This window comes from Monodelphis domestica, chromosome 1 (assembly GCF_027887165.1).
Source record: "Monodelphis domestica isolate mMonDom1 chromosome 1, mMonDom1.pri, whole genome shotgun sequence".
Classification (NCBI taxonomy): Eukaryota; Metazoa; Chordata; class Mammalia; order Didelphimorphia; family Didelphidae; genus Monodelphis; species Monodelphis domestica.
In genome coordinates, this window is record NC_077227.1 from 159,825,205 (window position 1) to 159,843,841 (window position 18,637).

Here is an 18,637-nt window from a genome sequence, read left to right on the forward strand (position 1 = left end):
GGGTTATTTATAAATAAAACCAGTAGTATTTTTCATTTGTATGGCATATTAAATTAATGTCTTGGACAGCTTATCTATGTTCACGGCTTCTGTGCTCCCCCCATTTTCCCTTCATGCAAAAACCCCTCAACAATCTAAACTAGACAAGACATACACATTGCTTTAGCTTAAGTTAGATATGGTGAAAAGGCATTGTTCAAGTCATAGATTGGTCACTATCTCCATGGGGGACACTAATCAAATAAGGATCATATTTGGGGAACAACTTGCTATCCATTAGAAGATAATATATAAGTAAAATATGAAGCATTGTTTCTTTTCTCCCCTGAAAAATATAATGGGAATTGGATGAAGATGTAAAAATGAGTCCAAACTATCCTGAATGTTATGAGAAGATAAGGCAACCTATACTATACTATCATGCTCAGCCATCCCAAATAGCCTTATTATCAGATGTTTAATCTTTGATTTGGCTTCTGTTTTCCCCTCTAATTTTACAATATGGTTACCATTTAAGAATGGAAGAATGGCGTTCTGATTAATCCCATGATAATAGTGACAAGTAAATATGTATCATCTATATGATTTTAAATCGTTTATTCTCTATATTTTCATTTGTATGGACTTTTCCTGTCTCAAAATGTTGAAGAAAGTCAAATCTGTCTTTTGCATTAATGATTCTGAACACAGGGAAGGTTTGGTAAGAGCAGTGAACTCTAATTAAATCCTCTCTGCTGAAAGTAACTATAACAGTTGTAACCATTATTCATTCTCCTTCAGCTGTATTTATCAGATTATTAGAGACTCCTTTCTGTAAAAGGACTGTTATAAGAGAGGTGGAGTAGGGTGGATGCTACCTGTCTGAAAAATTACCTACTCAGTTGTAGGGCCAGGGCAACTAGAGTTGATTGCTGGTGGAGCTGAGTAATCATTCAATTCCCTTCCCTTCCTGTTTTAACAAACAAATCAACACAGTAGATAAGATAGCATAACAAATATTATAAATGAACAAATATATAAATTATAAATCTATAAATGAACAAATCAAGCATTCTTGCATGTGGGAATGAACTTTAGTTGCCCATGGAAGGTCTTAGAAAACATCTGGAGCAGGTATCCCAACCTTCTCTGTGACAGGAGAACTGAACTTAAAGTAACCATATTGTGTGTGCAGATTATTCACTTTTCAAAAATAGCTTATCACAGGGAATTCGTTAGCTGTTACTATGTATAAAGTAGAATTAAATTTATATGCAACTTTTCAGGAAGGCACCCATAGAACAAATAGTAATGCAAACAAAATTGTTGAAATTAAAGTTGGTAGAAACCAAATGAAGAATTGAATCATTGTGGTAGCACTATGTGGGGGAGAATAAGAACTAAACTTCAGCAGAGGATGAATTCAATAGTGGTAATAGAGCTTAGATGTCATGACTGTAATTGTTTAAATCTAAAAAGAATGTTTGATTATATTTTGACTTTCACAAGAAAGTTAATCCCAAGCATATCCTTACCATGTAGACCAAACCTGTTTTACAGAGCTGCAAAGTGAATCAATATCCAGTCTAGTGGAAATTAAAATAGCCCACTTAGCCCCAGAGTTCTGCGCTAGACAGAGATCATGCAAAACTTGGTGTACTGGCTTATTATTTAGGGGAACAGTTTTCATGTCCTAAGGGTAAATTAGAACTCCAGGTCAGATCCTTCATGAAAAATACCATCCCAGACAAAAACCCTTCCCAGCTTCAGCCCTTCAGCTTGTTTGTTCTGAGCAACATCTATGCTCACAGGATTCTTGTCCAACAAAATAAATTCAATCTGGCCCTTGGAGTTGTCATGGGAATTGATTTATGTATTTGAAATGCCTGAACTTTTCTTTAATTATATCTAAATAGACCTCCCAGAATAACTGCTTTAAATTAGCTATTAAATTTGGTCAGATAACTTTTCTCCCAAAGGAATATCCATGTTATTTGTCTAGGTTGGAAGTTCTTTTGATACCATGTACTGACTTGAAGGGAATTTTCTTTGGTTTTTGGAAGTGGCCTCCCTGTATCCTGGCTATTCATGTTGGTTACTGAAAAAAGCCTTTTGGACTACAGGTACATATTTGTACAATTACAGGAGCTATTTCTGCCTCTCATGTATGTTGTGAAATGGCACTTTTGGGGTTCTTGAACAGGAAAAGGAGGGTGGCTGGGGTGAGGAGGATAGGGAAAAATAAAGCTAAACATTTTCATGTTCTTCTTCAAAGTCCTGGAATATAATGGTATGAAATTGTGTTGAAATGTCAACTAGCTATAATGAAATAGTTGTACCCCTTTGATAGGTCTCCATACTGGATAGTGTTCCTTGAAATTCCTTGAATGTCAGGATTGGATCATATGATCTCTTATGGTTCTTTCTAGTCCTTTGATTTGATTACCTTTTTTAAGTCAAGTGGTTCAGTGGATTGAGATCTAGTTCTAGAAATGAGAGGTCCTGGTTTCAAATATGACCTCACATACTTCCTAGCTGTGTAACCCTGGGCAAGTCATCTAACCCCCAATTGCCTAGCACTTACCACCCTTTTGCCTGGGAACCAATTATTGATTTTAAGATGGAAGGTAAGGATTTAAAAAAATAATCCAAGTAGGTGTAAAATAAATACTTTTTTTTCAAAGATAGGTGCTGCCTTTTGAGACCAAGCAAAATCTGTTTAATTATTATTTTATATAACAGTCCTTTCAATATTAGAGTATAACTAAAATATTTCCTTTCACAGAGATTGAAAGTTGGAAGGGACCTTGGAAACCATTGCATCCAAACTGCATAAATCTTTCTCCATGCCAAGTCTCTCCTATTTTCTGAGCTGATTCTTATGTGGCATGGTTTTAAAGTCCCCTAATCATCCCCTCATCATCCTGAACTTTATTGGAATATAGAGCTGACAGTGGGCAAGACAGCTCTGAATTTTGTGACACAACCTGTGAAATGAGACCAGACTGATAAACTTTGAGCAGCTGATCAATTCTGAGATTTTGCAGCTTTGTTAAAAGTAATAAAATGGGCAGCCCCTTTTATATCTTCACTCCTGTTGGGGAAGAATGACAAATGGAGTCAGTGCCATCCTGATGGGAAGGACCCTGGTCACAGGATATTAGATCAAAACTATTGATATCTTAAACATATTTTTAATTCTTAAAAAATATTTAAGACAGTAAAGATTGTACTATGCAACAGATGAACAGATGCTCTTGGTTCCCCCATATTGCCCTGTTCCCATCAAAAAACAAGTTCAAAAGGCATAAATAATTCCATTTTGCAGAAAGAAGGCCTAGACCTGTTGGCCTTGGTGGCTTCTGGCTCAGTGGCCTCATGGTGGATTCAGCCAGTACACCCCTGTCAGTTTCCCTTGCACACACACTTATGAAGCCACACAGTTTGTAGAAGATACTTCAAACTGTTTTTTTTTTCATAATGTCTCAAATGGAGATGTTTCCTGAATATATAGCTGGATACTGAACTCTACATTAAGGTGCTTAATTTGATAAGAATTTTATTCAGTGCATTCAGAAGAGGATGAATCAAAATATCTCTGCTAAAACTTTTCTCTCTTAGGCCACTGGGTTTATCTTTGGATTGACAAGGCCATGAGTGGAATCTTTATAGGGGCTTCATAGAGAAGGGGTTGGCAGAGGTCACAGCAAAGCTGTAGTGAATAGATTTGTTGCCCATGAATGAATACTGTCAGGTGCATAGAGCAGAGTTTGGGATTCAACTCCTCCCCAGCATCCAACTCCAATACCTTGTTCCTGTAGGTTATCAGTAGGAAAACCAGAAATGTGGATTTCATAGCACCATGTTTTGCATCATCCAAACTCTTCCCTCTGAGGTACTGAGAAACTAAAGCAACTTTAACAGTAGCTGGAGTGAGGAGGAGGGAAGTGTGTGTGTGTGTGTGTGTGTGTGTGTGTGTGTGTGTGTGTGTGTGTATGTGTATTCAGTCTGCCTCCTTGATTGCTGAGGCTAGTGACACAAATGCCTGTCTGTCAGTCTCTACATCCCATAAATGCTAGGGGTAGGAAGCAATACCTTATTTCCCGGGATAAATTGCTTCCTGGGGTGTAGAACTTCCCTTGGCTCTGGGTTAATCTGGCAGAGGTGGGGAGGAGCCTCATGAGGTCTTCCACCTGCTTCTGTCCCATCCAACTTGGAGAAAGTTCAGAAGAATTTCAGGAGCTGACAGGATAGGTGAGACGATTAATGAGCCATCAGCAGAATTTCAGGTAGGTGGGAGATGAATGCACCAGATCTTGATGCTTCCTACAACACTGCTCAAATTTTCTGCAGAGCCTAGATTTGGGGATTGAGCATGAGCAGTGGTCACTAGAATCTTCTTCCCCAGGTTTTATCTGATAATGATGATGATAAAGAATTGCTTGCATCCTGGAACCTCAAGAAAGCTATGCTCCCCCAAAGCATACAGAGACACTGAGAAGACAGCTGGATCTCTGGATGAGCCAGGCAGGAGCAGAGTGTGTGTGCGCTCAGCTACCAGGGCTTAGGTAGAGCAATGCTGTTTTAAACCAGTTTGAAGTACCTTTCTGGGGAAAGTGGTACTGTAGCCACCCAGGGAATGTATGCTTTGAGATGTCATCATTTGAAAAGGGATGCCTTTTCTTCTCTCCCGTTGGTCCAGAGATGGTCAGACAGGCACTCCACAGGCAGCAGACTGATGTGGGCCAGACACAAAGTGCACTCCCATCCCCATTGAATCACACCCTCATGGAGCCTCATTCCAGCACTTTGGCATTGGGTTCCTGTTCTGTTTTCCTCTCTCGACTGGAACTTTTAAAGAATCCGAGCTGTGGGTATTGAAAGGGAACAACCACCCCCTCTTCATTAACCATAAGCAAGATATGGTTTAATTTCTATCCATATCCTGGCCCAGATTCCCGTCACTCTAAAACCCTCCACTTTATATCCATCCTTCAAAGCCTCATTTAACTCACATCTTCCATGAAGCCTCCTGCTCCCAAGAATAGTCCCTTTCAGATTCTCCTTGAGTTGAATGCACAAGTTGATACTTAATTACATTTTGGTTTGCATTTGCTCTTTCTCAAAACAATCTCATAAGCTGCTTGAAAGGAATTAATATCTTATCTTTATCCATGCATCACGACCTCTCTTCTCTTCCTCCTCTCTCCCTACCTCCCCGTCACAAGTCTGGAGCCTCCAGAAATTCTGAATAAATACTTATTAGTGTAGTAAAAAGCTCTGGGCTTGACATTGGAAGACTAGGGTTGTCACTGGCCTCTTACTTGCTATATTTGTGACTTTGATTAAGTCACTTATCTCTTTAAGACGGTCTCCTCATCTGTAAAATGAGGACAATTATGCCTTGTTTAGTCTGACAATTGTACTGTGAGGCTCTAATGTGACAATGTATTTGAAAGTGGAACAATAAACGTGTAAGAGATTATTACTGATGAGGATGCTTCTTTTAGGCAAGCAAGTTAATTTTGGAAAATAGGAATACCTTGGGATGGCAATGGGGAGATGTAGCAGAGGGGAGTGTGTGGCAATGTTGGTGATGAATGGAAAGGATCAATGGTTAGAGGCAGGGCCAGCCTAAACGTGAGCAGAATCAAGCAACTACCTATGTAGTTTGATATCAGGGGCCTAAAAAAAGGTCCACTCTCTCCAACAGACTTGCCATAATACCTAAAATGTTCTCCATTTTGTTCCTCTCTTACTACTCTGGGTTAAAGCATTGAAAGCACAGCTAAAATGCAGCTCTTCCTAGGGAAGGAGGAACACCTGGTCTTTAACAATTTGGTATGAATTAGTTTATCAGATGGCCTCCCAACTCCCAGCTACTGGGACTCAGGGCTGCTAAGTTTTAACGTGGGGAGGGGTGGGAAGGTGGGTTTGAGTGGAATTTCACAGGTGTAGATACCCTGGGCCATTGGAGAACAATTTAAGAATATTTAGAGTTTGTGTGTGTATATGTGTTGCATGTATGTGCATATGTATGTATGATAGAAAGTGAAAGTAGACTAAAAGAAAACTTAGTCTGCTTAAAATTTTCATTAAAGGAAGATTTCATTTAGGAGGTGAGATCTCTGCAGGTTGACTTTAGGGTACTAGTACGTCCTTCGTAAATGTTTACCTAATTGAATTTAAAAGATTCATGTGCAGTTAAGACATAAGAAACCTGGGTTATAGCCCCTGTTCTTGCTTTAATGGTGTGATTTGGGCTAGACCCTTTTACTTCTCTGAAGAATGAGGGGGTTGAACCAGATGATTTCTTTGAGGTTTCTTATAGTTCTGATGCTCTACAATTCTATCATACTTAAAAGCACATATGGTCTTCAATGCAAGAGCCTAGATAATAGGTTAGAAGCAGCAGGTGGGAGTTTCATGGAGGAAAAGATGGAGAGTCTGACCTCAGGACCCTGGGGAAGAAGTACTCAAGAGGTCAGTAGTTTGTTTAGATCCTGGAGAGCTGATGAGGGTGAAATGCCCAGGCTTCCCAGCTTCCCATCCTCTTATTATTAGGCTGTGCCACCTCAGTAGCTGCCTGAAGCCAAGGCCCTCACCTTCCAGAGTGCCAGGACCAGCAGGGCAAGGAGCAAGAGGCCTCCCAATGTGCTTCCAATGATGATCCAAATTGGGATCTGGGAATTCTCTGGCTTAGAGATTTCAAATATGATCTGAAAGGGACAACAACCAAGAAAAAACATTAATTGAATGTTGCCAAAATAGCCTTTTCCAGGGGAGAAGAGATGGTCTCTGCTCTTGGGGAGCTTCTAGTCTGATGAGGGATACAGGGGAGGGATGGTCCTTATCCTAACTGAAAATGCTGGAAAGAACTAGCATGACTAGAGTCCAGCTCTTTTCCTCCATTTAAGGCCTACCCAATAGGGAAGCCAGCCCCTTAAGCCTCCATGGATCAGAACCTTCCAGAAGGAGGTTCTCTGCAAGTTGACAATATCTGTCTCAGCATATCTATTACCCAGGACTCTTTCTAGGCTGTTCTTGGCACATGGAAAATATGTGTGAATTAGTGGTCACTGGGAAAGCTATCCTACCCTTAAAATAGCTTTCTTTATCCATTGATTTTGGAGCTCTGAGGCCTAAGGCCACCAGATAAGATGGCACATGGAGAGGGGAGGCAGAGATCAGAAAAGGCAATCTTGGAGGACTATACAATCCAATTAGCAGCAGTCGTTTTGGTTTCTCATTTTTGTGTGACGTCCGTCCTCATTATCCCATTCAACATGGCTTGCTTATCTGCACTTCTCCCCCTTTCTGAATTCTATCCACCTTCAAAGTCTATGTAAGCCCTACCTTATTCAGTAAGTGATTTGTGAGCATACATACTGTTGTGTGCTCCCTCTGAGTGCGTGGCACTTGGGATAGACTGGTATAGTGAACAGAACTCTAGAGGTGGAATTTGCTACTTACTAAGCAGAGCTAAGATTGCTTTTAGCAAGTCATTTAGTCTCTTTGGCTCTGTCTCCTCATCTGAAAATTAAAGGGGTTAGATAAGATGACTTTTAAGATGCCTTCCACTTCTAAATCCCAATTCACTTGCTATGTGTACCACCCATATACTTAGAAATTTTATACCTGTATTTTAAAGGGCACATATCTTGCCATCCCAAATAGACTGAAGGTTTCTTTGGGGAAAGGGGCCTTGTCTTCAACATTTTGGTGTCCTCCAGTGTGTCTAGTACAAGATTAGGTCCTTGATGATTTTGATTGATTTTCTGAGTATCCAGAAAGGGAATGGAGTATCCTTATAAGCACCCCCCCCCCCCCGCCATTCCCTCCCCTGCTCTTGGGAATAGAGAAAAGGAGAGAATCACTAAACATAAGTGGTTGAAAGTCCATTCCCCTGCTTCCTCCTAAAAAGAAAAAGTGGAGGTGATGAGAAGCTCCGATGAAGAGCTTTTCCTAAGAAAAGCCAGGAGAGGGCAGCAGAACTGCATGTTCCTAGCGTGGCTGGAAGCAGCCCCTGGTCTTGGTTTCTGCCTCCTTTGCCAGGTGGCCTGGGCACCAGCGGCTTGAGGGTAGTCAGTACATGAAATGGATTTCTCTTCAAGGCCTTTGCAGCGTCATAGCCCAGTAAAACCCCCTCATACAGGTGCACTGCCAGATCTCTACACCTTGCTTAAAGCATCAGATTCCCTCAAATAGTACATAAGTAACAATCCCCGTGCAAATAACTTTTAAGGAACGCGTAGTATTCATTCATGTGGGTTTAGGTTTCCATTTCATAGTGGCTGGGCAGTGAGATAAAATAAGAGGCCCCCCTCACTGCTCTGTCTTTTCTGAAACCCTTCCCTTCCACCTTAGAATCATACTCTCTGTTGGTTCCAAGGCAGAAGAGTGGGAAGGGCTAGGAAGTGTCTGAGGCCAGATTCGAACCTAAGACCTCCCGTCCCTAGGACTAGCTCTCCGCCCAGCCAATGCTCCCCCCAACCCCCAGTTTTTTATTGGACATTATGAATGTTATTTCTTATTTCATTAACGAATAAAAAACGGATCACATAGACAGATCCAGCAAAATAGAGGAGAGAAAGAATAAAATTGTTTATCTTTATAGACTGTTTTAAGGTTTGCAAAACCTGCCTTGTATTATTTGATTGGCTTTCAAGAGATGACCCTGCCTTGCTGGCCTTTCCCTGGGAGTGGGGGTGGGGATGGGGAAAGAGAATACCATCCTGACCTCTTAGTCAGTCCCTTGGTCCTTGAGGCCTTGCCTTCTGGGATGGAGTAAACTGGCCTGGCTCGGGAGTAGGCAGGGAGGGAGATAGTGGGCCAGGGACGCCCTTTCAGGCTTGATCTTCCCAGGTCTTGTCCTGCCTCCTCCCCCAACCCCTGGCCGACCCCTTTCCTGAGCTCACCTGCCGGCTGGGATCCTCTTCCTGGAAGATGAAGGGACTCTGGAACTGACGCTGCAAGGCTGCGTTGACTTTGATTTTCAAAGACTTGAACTTGAGCTGCCCAGAGACAGGGAAAGTTGTCTGGTACTGGACCGAGAGGCTTCCTACCCACAACCCACCTCTGCATTTCTGGAGGGCCAACATGCCAATGGCTTCCTTATCCTTCTCTCTCAAAAACATATTTCAATACAAGACACTTTTCAGTAAGTCCTCACACGAGGCATAGTATTAGAAAAAAGTGCCACAGAGTAGAGTGCCCTGGGCTAGTTCCACATGGTATTTGCTGACTGAGATCTCCCATCTTGACCTGAGCTTTGTTGTCCGAGTACTTTCTATGTCATTGGAATCACTGTGTGTGTTGTTTTTTGGTTCTGCTTTCTTCTTTTTCCCCTCCCTCTTCTTTTACCTGCTGGGTCCCCAGTGGATCCTGGCGCCATTGTTAAGTTGCCCCAGATGAAGGGCTCTTGGGCCGGTTTAATACAGTGCCCAAGACAGGGCATACTTAATATTTGCCACCTTGATCCCCCTCGGGGGCATAGAAGCAGTGAGGACTTAATTTCCTCAGTGACACTAAGGAGAGGACAGACGGGGGATCAGAAACTGAGCTCGGGAAGGGAACGTCAAGGCCATCTGAGCCACTCCCTTTGTTTTACATACAGTAACAGCAGATGTTCCTGCGTTGTGACTCTTATGTGCCAATGAAAAAAACAAGGTCCAGGTAGAGATGAAGTCGCTACTTGTACAAGTTCACTCAGGGAGTACCAAAGTCCTGAGATTCCAAATTGAATGCTCTTATTAGTACAGTGATGGATCTGGTATGACTTTGAGCCAGTCTTTTCTGGGCCTCAGGTTTTCCATCAGTAATGCCATCTAAGGACGTTCCTTGCTTTTAACATTCTATGATTTAGGGATCAGGGATGCTATGCCCCAGGTTCTTATTTAAACTGGTTTCCCCTTCTGGGGCACAATGTGAAAAGCAAATCCATAGCCCCTGCCTTTTCTCCACATTTTGCCAACTCTCTCTTTGGCCCTTTATCTGGTACCCTTCCCCAGCTCCTCTGTCCCCACCTGCAAACATTCAGCCTTGGTCTTTAGCTCTTGCGCTGAACCCAACACATATGGGCATTTATTTTTCAGCTAGGAGAACCTGGTGGTATTAGGTAGACCCTAGTAGGTAGGGCCTTATCCATTCAATAATCAGGGACTGAAGAGGAGACTCTCAGGATCCAGGGATGGAGAGAAAATATCCAAGGAGAGCCAACTTCAGTTACTCACACTACTTAATGGATAATGGATACGTTAGGAAAGATTTCCATTAGTTTTGAAGGCTTTCTGTAATGATCTAGGCAGCAGATTTAGCTGCCTAATTATATTTTGCCAATCCCACCTGTCTTGTGAAGCTTCATTTTACTATCCCAGCCTACAATGAGTCCTCCTTCCTGCTCATTTCTTATTCAGCATTTCCTTTCTGCTTCACCTGCCTGGCACTTCATACCGACTGCTTCGTGCTGGTTTTATATTAATATTTCATTTTATTACATTTACACCTTGTGGTCTGTTTGAAAGGTAGGTTGTTGGCACGGATTATTCTTGTTGTGTATTCCACAATAGAGTGTTGGGTACCTTTGGATTGTTCAGGTAAGTGTGACTGAGTGGGAGGATGGAAGAAGATTGGTGAAGGGAGACTGGTGAAGATTGGTTTGAAAGGAGGCTTGTTTGGGATGAAATACTAGCCAAGAATAACCTACAAATTAGAAAGCCTACAGAGGGGCTCTATTCCTGGGAAAGTGAGAGGGATCTGAATCTTCTTGTGGACTGACCATTCCTTAGCTGGATTAAGACTGCCCAAGCATGGGGTATAAGGCAGAGAGGGACTTGAGCACTTACTGCTTTGAGGGATTTCAGCCATAGATTCCCCAGGAGGTGGAAACTCATTTCCTGGTTGGTGGCCAGCTTCACATTGCATTTGATTGAAACCACATCTGAATTGCTCTGATTCTGAAAAGAGATGGACCCAGAGGAGGGCAAGTTTTATTTGGGGAAGACCTAGGTAAGGTCTGGACCTAAGGCTCAAGGGTGTGAGGAGAAGACTAGTCAGTGATTCATCATAAGAACTCTCTCTGCATCGAAGAACCCTAGAGTTAGGCTGAATAGAACTGATCTCATGAGGGGTATGAGACCTGAAGCAGAACACCAGATAGTGGAGATTCTGGACCTTATGAAGTCTTTTCCCCATAAATTAGGCTGACTCTGCATAAAGGTAGATGCTTTTGTGGTAAAATTTGATGGGCTCCATAAGACTGCTGGAGGAAGAGTCTACTCTTGTTTCAATTCGGATTCCAAATGGATAGGACTAGTAGCTTTTGGCATAGGGGAATAATAGCTAATATTTATATAATGAACTTTAAGGTTTGAAAAGTGCCTTACATGTATTATTTCATCCTCACAGAAACTCTGTCACATAGGTCCTATTATCATTCCCATTTTACAGGGAAAGAAATAGAGGCACAGAGATATAAGTGATTCAAAACTGCTCTAAGTTCATTATTCAAGCCACTATGTCACTGCAGCCCTAGAGAAGGTACAAAATACTTGTGTTGGGACACCTAATTTTAATTTCAGTGGCAGTTCTAATTTGTAGTTCCTTAATATATAGTAGATACTTAGTAAATACATGTGTGCCAGGTTAAATTTTCTCTTTGCCTCAGTTTCTCTACCTAGAAAATAAACCAACGATACATTCCCTATCAATCTTACAGATATCATAAAGGTCAGAAATCCCTTTGAACTTGTGATATATTTTTGAGGTTTTTTCCCTCCTTCCTGGTCCAGGTTTGCTCTTTCCTCCTTTATCTTGTTAAATCCTATCCGTCTTAAAGCCCAGACTAAATCCTACTAGTTCCATGAATCTTATAATTCCCTGATCTCACTGGCCCAAAATGCTCTTTCCTTATTTATTATTTGTACTCTTCATTTGGCATAAACTGCTGCATTAGCGGTATTGTTTCGTGTTGGTATTAGTCTGAATGCCACAGCTAGAGTTACAGAGACTGTTTTCTATTTCTTTGTATTTTTCATAGAGAGTATAGCTTAAAGATGGAGACATGTTAGGTATTTTTTTAAACCTTTACCTTCTGCTTAGAATTAAACATCTTGGAAGCAGGTTCCAAGGCAGAAGAATGGGAAGGGCTTGGCAATGGGGGTTAAATGACTTGCCCAGGGTCACACTTAGGAAATATCTGAGGTCAGATTTGAATCCAGGACCTCTTGACCCTAGGTCTGGTTCTCACTTCAATGAGCCACCCACCTACCCCACCTATTAGGTATTTCATTTGTATTTGTTGGCTATGAGAAAAACAGCTTTTATGCTCAAGAAACAGATCTTGAGTCTTCCACAGTCTACCCCTTATTTCCATGGGAAGGTCTCTACCAGCTGTGGTGAGTGACTCAGGTCCTCCTCAGTGGGAGCTTGTCGGTAGTCAGTATTGTTCCCCCAGATGCTGCAGGTCGTATTCTCCTACACAGACACATAAAAACAGACATATGTGCAGGCTTACAAGTAGACTCAACAGACAGTTTTCTCACCTCACTTGTATCTTATGGAACAACCTAGGAGGAAATCCATCATGTTGTCACTCCACAGGTGGGATAGGGAGCAGCAGGGATCTTACTCCCTGGGCAAAGTTCTTGTTAGCTCAGGAGAAGGTATTATGCCCACCTTAGACTGTCAGAGAAGGCTCCAGACAGAGTATTACCTGATTCACAAAGAAGTCACTCATCATCAGCAGCCGATTTCCTCCTCTTGTGGCAATGGGAAGTGTGATCTTAATTGTGATCCCATCAACTGGGAAAAATCCCAAGTTTAGGATCTGTCAAAAAAGGGAGAAAAGGTTTTCAGCATACTAGGCAATGGGATGGGGACTTGTGGGGGACCCTGAAGGAATAGTTGGGGTCAGACTGGTGAAGAGGTGGAGGAGGAGTGGAACAAAGGAGGAAGCATTTCAGGACCATGATGTCTAGAGACTGAAATGTGGTCTTTAATTTCTACTGTGTGGTTTTTCCTTTTATTGAGTTGCACTGCTAATGATGATGACATAATTTTAAGATAACTGTTTTATTCCTTATGTGCAATGAACCTGTAAGTTTCATTGGTTTAGGGCGCTTCTGGTGAGAAATTCTCTTTATTAATGCAGCTCTGTACCTTATTTAAAAAAAATTCTTTATTTATTTTTCCCATTTGAATTAGTTTATTTCGTCTATTTAGAACATTATTTCTTAGTTACAATAATCACATTATTTCCCTCCCTCCCCTCCACCTACTCTTCCCGAAGCTAACGCGCAATTTCATTGGGTATTACTTGTGTCCTTGATCAGAACCTATTTCCATGTTGTTGTTTGCACTAGGATGTTCATTTAGAGTCTCCATCCCCAATCATGCCCCTTCAACCCATGTATTCAAGCAGTTGTTTTTCTTCCGTGTTTTTACTCCCACTGTGTTTCCTCTGAATGTGGATAGTGGTTTTTCTCGTAGGTTCTTCCAAGTTATTCAGGGTCATTGCATTGCCACTAATGGAGAAGTCCATTACATTCAACTGTTCCACAGTGTATCAGTCTCTGTGTATAATGTTTTCCTGGTCCTGCTCCTCTCACTCTGCATCAATTCCTGGAGATTGTTTCAGTCTCCATGGAATTCCTCTACTTTATTATTCCTTTGAGCACAATAGTATTCCATCACCAACACATACTACAATTTGTTCAGCCATTCCCCAACTGAAGGGCATCCCCTCATTTTCCAATTTTTTTGCCACCACAAAGAGCATAGCTATGAATATTCTTGTAAAAGTCTTTTTCCTTATTATCTCTTTGGGGTATACACCCAGCAGTGCTCTGGCTGGATCAAAGGGCAGACAGTCTTTTAGCACCCTTTGGGCATAGTTGCAAATTGCCCTCCAGAATGGTTTGATCAACTCACAGCTCCACCAGCAATGCATTAATGTCCCAACTTTGCCACATCCCCTCCAGCATTCATTACTTTCCTTTGCTGTCATGTTAGCCAATCTGCTAGGTGTGAGGTGATACCTGTGAATCTTAAAACTGCTCAGACTCTACTTTAGAACATTTGGTTAAGGCTGTTCCCTTATTGTAACAAATGAAGGTACTTGATCAGGAATGTATTGGGAATTTTAACATTACTCCACCCATACTTAGGCATAACTTAGGGGAAGATAAAGTTACTAATTCCTGATGGAACAATGAAAAGTCCCCAACTCATACTTATAGTGAAGCTAGAACCTTAAGCTAGGCCTATTTTTAGATCTAATACAAAAGGGTACTAAGTACCTATGAAGGTTAAATTAATCACTAAAAAGGTCAAGCAACTTACAAAAGGCAAGAGGTGTGAAGTTTTAGTCTTCTCAGAGAAGGTGATAACAAAAGAAGATGTGAACTAAGAATGGTCAGTCCTGGGGAAAACATCTACTGTGATTGGTAGATGTGAAAATTTAGGGGAGGTGACATAAGAGAAATTTCTCTTTAAAAGGAGCTGGCTCCCTGAACTTAGTGGAAAGTTTTGGAGTTAGTTTGGAGGAGCTGGCTCTCTGAACCTAGTTAGAGTTTGGAGTTAGTTGGAGGAGCTGGGTCTCTGAACTGAATTCAGGAGTCGAAGATTTCAGTGAAGGACTGGTGTTTTGCTTGGGACAAATCTTGTAATGAGTGATTAAAGACTGACTAGTCTCTCTTAAGCCTCAGGCCTAGGCCAAATGCCTATTTACTATTTACTCTCTACTCTCTCTCTCTCTCTCTCTCTCCCTTTCCTTAATTCCTTCATTTGTATTAGTCAAAATCTCCATAAAACCCAGCTGACTTGGGTATTTTCATATTTGGGAATTTTTCCCATGGCGACCACTTATTTTTAATATAAATCAAGACACTAAAAATTCTCTTTACAGTTTTGGCAATTCACAGTCTTGAAACCCACATTTTTGAGGTTACATACCTCAGAGTTATTTTGATTTGCATTTCTCTGATTATAAGAGATTTAGAGCACTTTTTCATGTGCTTATTAATAGTTTTGATTTCTTTAACTGAAAATTGCCTATTCATGTCCCTTGCCCACTTTTCAATTGGAGAATGGCTTGATTTTTTGTACAACTGGTTTAGCTCTTTATAAATTTGAGTAATTAGAATTTTGTCAGAGGTTTTTGTAATGAAGATTGTTTCCCAATTTGTTGCTTCCCTTCTAATTTTGGATGCATTAGTTTTGTTTGTACAACCCCTTTTTAATTTGATGTAATCAAAATTATTGATTTTACATTTTGTGATTTTTTTCTAGCTCTTGCTTGGTTTTAAAGTCTTTCCTTTCCCAATGATCTGACAGGTATGCTATTCTGTGTTCGCCTAATTTTCTTATAGTTTCCTTCTTTACATTCAGGTCATTCACCCATTCTGAGTTTATCTTGGTGTAGGGTGTGAGATGTTTATCCAAACCTAATCTCTCCCATACTGTCTTCCAATTTTCCCAGCAGTTTTTATCAAAAAGTGGGTTTTGGTCCCCAAAACTGGGATATTTGGGTTTATCATAGACTATCTTACTGAGGTCATTTACCCCAAGTCTATTCCATTGATTCTCCTTTCTGTCTCTTAGCCAGTACCAAATTGTTTTGATAACCACTGCTTTATAGTATAGTTTGAGATCTGGGACTGCAAGTCCTCCTTCCTTTGCTTTTTTTTCATGATTTCCCTGGATATCCTTGATCTTTTGTTCTTCCAAATGAACTTTGTTATGCTTTTTTCTAATTCCTAAAGAAGTTTTTTGGTAGTTCAATGGGTATGGTACTAAATAAGTAAATTAATTTGGGCAGGATTGCCATTTTCATTATGCTATCTCGTCCCACCCATGAGCAATCAATGTTTTTCCAGTTGTTTAGATCTAGTTTTAATTGTGTGGAAAGTGTTTTGTAGTTGTGTTCATATAGTTCCTGTGTTTGTCTCGGCAGATAGATTCCTAAGTATTTTATATTGTCTAGGGTGATTTTAAATGGAATTTCTCTTTCTAATTCTTACTGCTGAGATGGATTGGAGATATATAGAAATGCTGATGACTTATGCGGGTTTATTTTGTATCCTGCAACTTTGCTAAAGTTTTGATTATTTCAACTAGCTTTTTGGTTGATTCTCTAGGATTCTTTAAGTAAACCATTATATCATCCGCAAAGAGTGATAACTTGATCTCCTCATTGCCAATTTTAATACCTTCATTTTCTTTTTCTTCTCTAATTGCTACTGCTAGTGTTTCTAGTACAATGTTAAATAATAGGGGCAATAATGGGCATCCTTGTTTCACTCCTGATCTTATTGGGAAGGCTTCTAGTTTATCCCCATTGCAGATGATGTTTGCTGATGGTTTTAGATATATACTGTTTATTATTTTCAGGAAAGGCCCTTCTATTCCTATACTTTCTAGTGTTTTCAATAGGAATAGGTGTTATATTTTAGCAAAGGCTTTTTCTGCATCTATTGAGATAATCATGTAATTTTGGTCAGTTTGCTTGTTAATATGGTCAATTATGCGGATGGTTTTCCTAATACTGAACCATCCTTGCATTCCTGGTATGAATCCTACTTGATCATGGTGGATGACCCTTCTGATCACTTGCTGGAGTCTTTTTGCTAGTATTCTATTTAAGATTTTTGCATCTATATTCATTAAAGAGATTGGTCTATAGTTTTTTTTCTCTGTTTTTGACCTGCCTGGCTTTGGGATCAGTATCATGTTTGTGTCATAAAATAAATTTGGTAGAACTCCTTCTTGGCTTATTTTGTCAAATAGTTTGTATAATATTGGGATTAGTTGTTCTTTGAATGGTTGATAGGATTCATTTGTGAATCCATCTGGACCTGGGGATTTTTTCTTAGGGAGTTCTTTGATGGTTTGTTCAATTTATTTTTCTGATATGGGGTTGTTCAGGTAATTTATTTCTTCCTGTTAGTCTATGCAATTTATATTTTTTAAAGTATTCATCCATTTCACCTAGATTGCCATATTTGTTGCCATATAATTGAGCATAGTAGTTTTTAATGATTGCCTTAATTTCCTCTTCATTAGAGGTGAGGTCTCCCCTTTCATCTTGGATACTGTCAATTTGGTTTTTTTCTTTCCTTTTTTTTTAATTATACTGTCTAGTCTTTTGTCTATTTTATTTGTTTTTTTTTTTTTCACCAAAGTACCAGCTTCTAGTCTCATTTATTAAATCAATAGTTCTTTGACTTTCAATTTTATTAATTTCTACTTTGATTTTTAGGACCTCCAATTTAATCTTCATCTGAGGATTTTTAATTTGTTCACTTTCTAGTTTTTTAATTTGCATGCCCAATTCATTGACCTCTGCCCTTCTTAATTTGTTAATATATGAACTCAAGGATATAAATTTCCCCCTGAGTACTGCTTTGGCTGTATCCCATAAGTTTTGAAAGGATGTCTCATCATTGTCATTTTCTTCAATGAAGTTATTGTTTCTATGATTTGTTCTTTAACTAACCGGTTTTGGAGAACTGTATTGTTTAATTTCCAATTAATTTTTGATTTACCTCTCCATGTACCCTTACTAATTATTATTTTCATTGCATTGTGATCTGAGAAGGTTGCATTTATTATTTCTGCTCTTTGCACTCGTTTGCAATGTTTTTATGCCCTAATACACGGTCAATTTTTGTGAATGTACCATGTGCTGCTGAAAAGAAGGTATATTCCTTTTTGTCCCTATTCCTTTTTCTCCACATGTCTACTAAATTCTAATTTTTCTAAGATTTCATTCACTGCTCTTACCTCTTTCTTATTTATTTTTTGGTTTGGTTTATCTAGTTCAGATAGAGGAAGGTTCAGGTCTCCCACTAGTATAGTTTTTCTATCTATTTCATCGTTGAGCTCCTCTAGTTTCTCCTTTAAAAATTTGGATGCTAAGCCATTTGGTGCATACATATTGAGTACAGATATTCCCTCATTGTCTATACTGACTTTTATCAGGATGTAATTACCTTCCCTATCTCTTTTAACTAGATTTATTTTTACTTTGGCTTTGTCAGATATCATGATTGTGACTCCTGCTTCTTTTTATCACTTGATGCCCAATAGATTTGGCTCCATCCTCTAACTTTTACCCTATGCATATCTACCTTCCTAGTGTTTGTTTTTTGTAAACAGCATATGGTAGGTTTTGGATTCTAATCCACTGCTATTTGCTTGTGTTTTATGGGTGAGTTCATTCCATTCACATTCAGAGTTATGATTACTAGCTGTGTATTTCCCAGTATTTTGATTTCTACTCCTGGTCCTGCCTTTTCTTCTTTCACTATTTCCTTCTACACTAATGTTTGTTTTTAATCAGTCCCTCTAATTCCCACCCTTATTTTACTTCCTTTTCTATCCCCCTACCTTCTATTCCCCCCCTTATTTTCCTTGTAGTCTTTCTAAAATTGCCCCCCTCACCCTCTCCCTCCCTTGTACTGCTTCCCTCCCCACCAGTCCATTTGTCACCCTTCTACTCCCCTATAGGGCGCAAATCTATTCTCTGCCCCAATGGATTGGATTGTTGTTCCCTCTTTGAGTATTTCCTATCTCCAACCTCTTTACCCTTCCAGTATATTGATGTTCTCCCCCCTCCTGCCATGAGCTTCTTTGTGACATGTAAATTTACCCCCATTTG

General features: G+C 40.1%; 1 protein-coding gene across 1 annotated transcript in view; it reads right to left on the reverse strand.

Annotated features, from left to right (window-relative positions):
• Positions 1–3,153: 3,153 nt before the first annotated feature.
• Positions 3,154–18,637, reverse strand: part of ITGA11 (integrin subunit alpha 11) — a 229,054-nt gene continuing 213,570 nt past the window's right edge. The window contains exons 25-30 of the mRNA XM_007479623.3: positions 12,692–12,805; positions 12,367–12,453; positions 10,824–10,934; positions 8,898–8,993; positions 6,585–6,698; positions 3,154–4,847 (exon numbers count right to left, since the gene is read on the reverse strand). Of these exons, the coding sequence (XP_007479685.1) occupies positions 4,776–4,847; positions 6,585–6,698; positions 8,898–8,993; positions 10,824–10,934; positions 12,367–12,453; positions 12,692–12,805 (594 nt within the window). The 3' untranslated portion in view covers positions 3,154–4,775. The remainder of the gene's footprint in view (positions 4,848–6,584; positions 6,699–8,897; positions 8,994–10,823; positions 10,935–12,366; positions 12,454–12,691; positions 12,806–18,637) is intronic.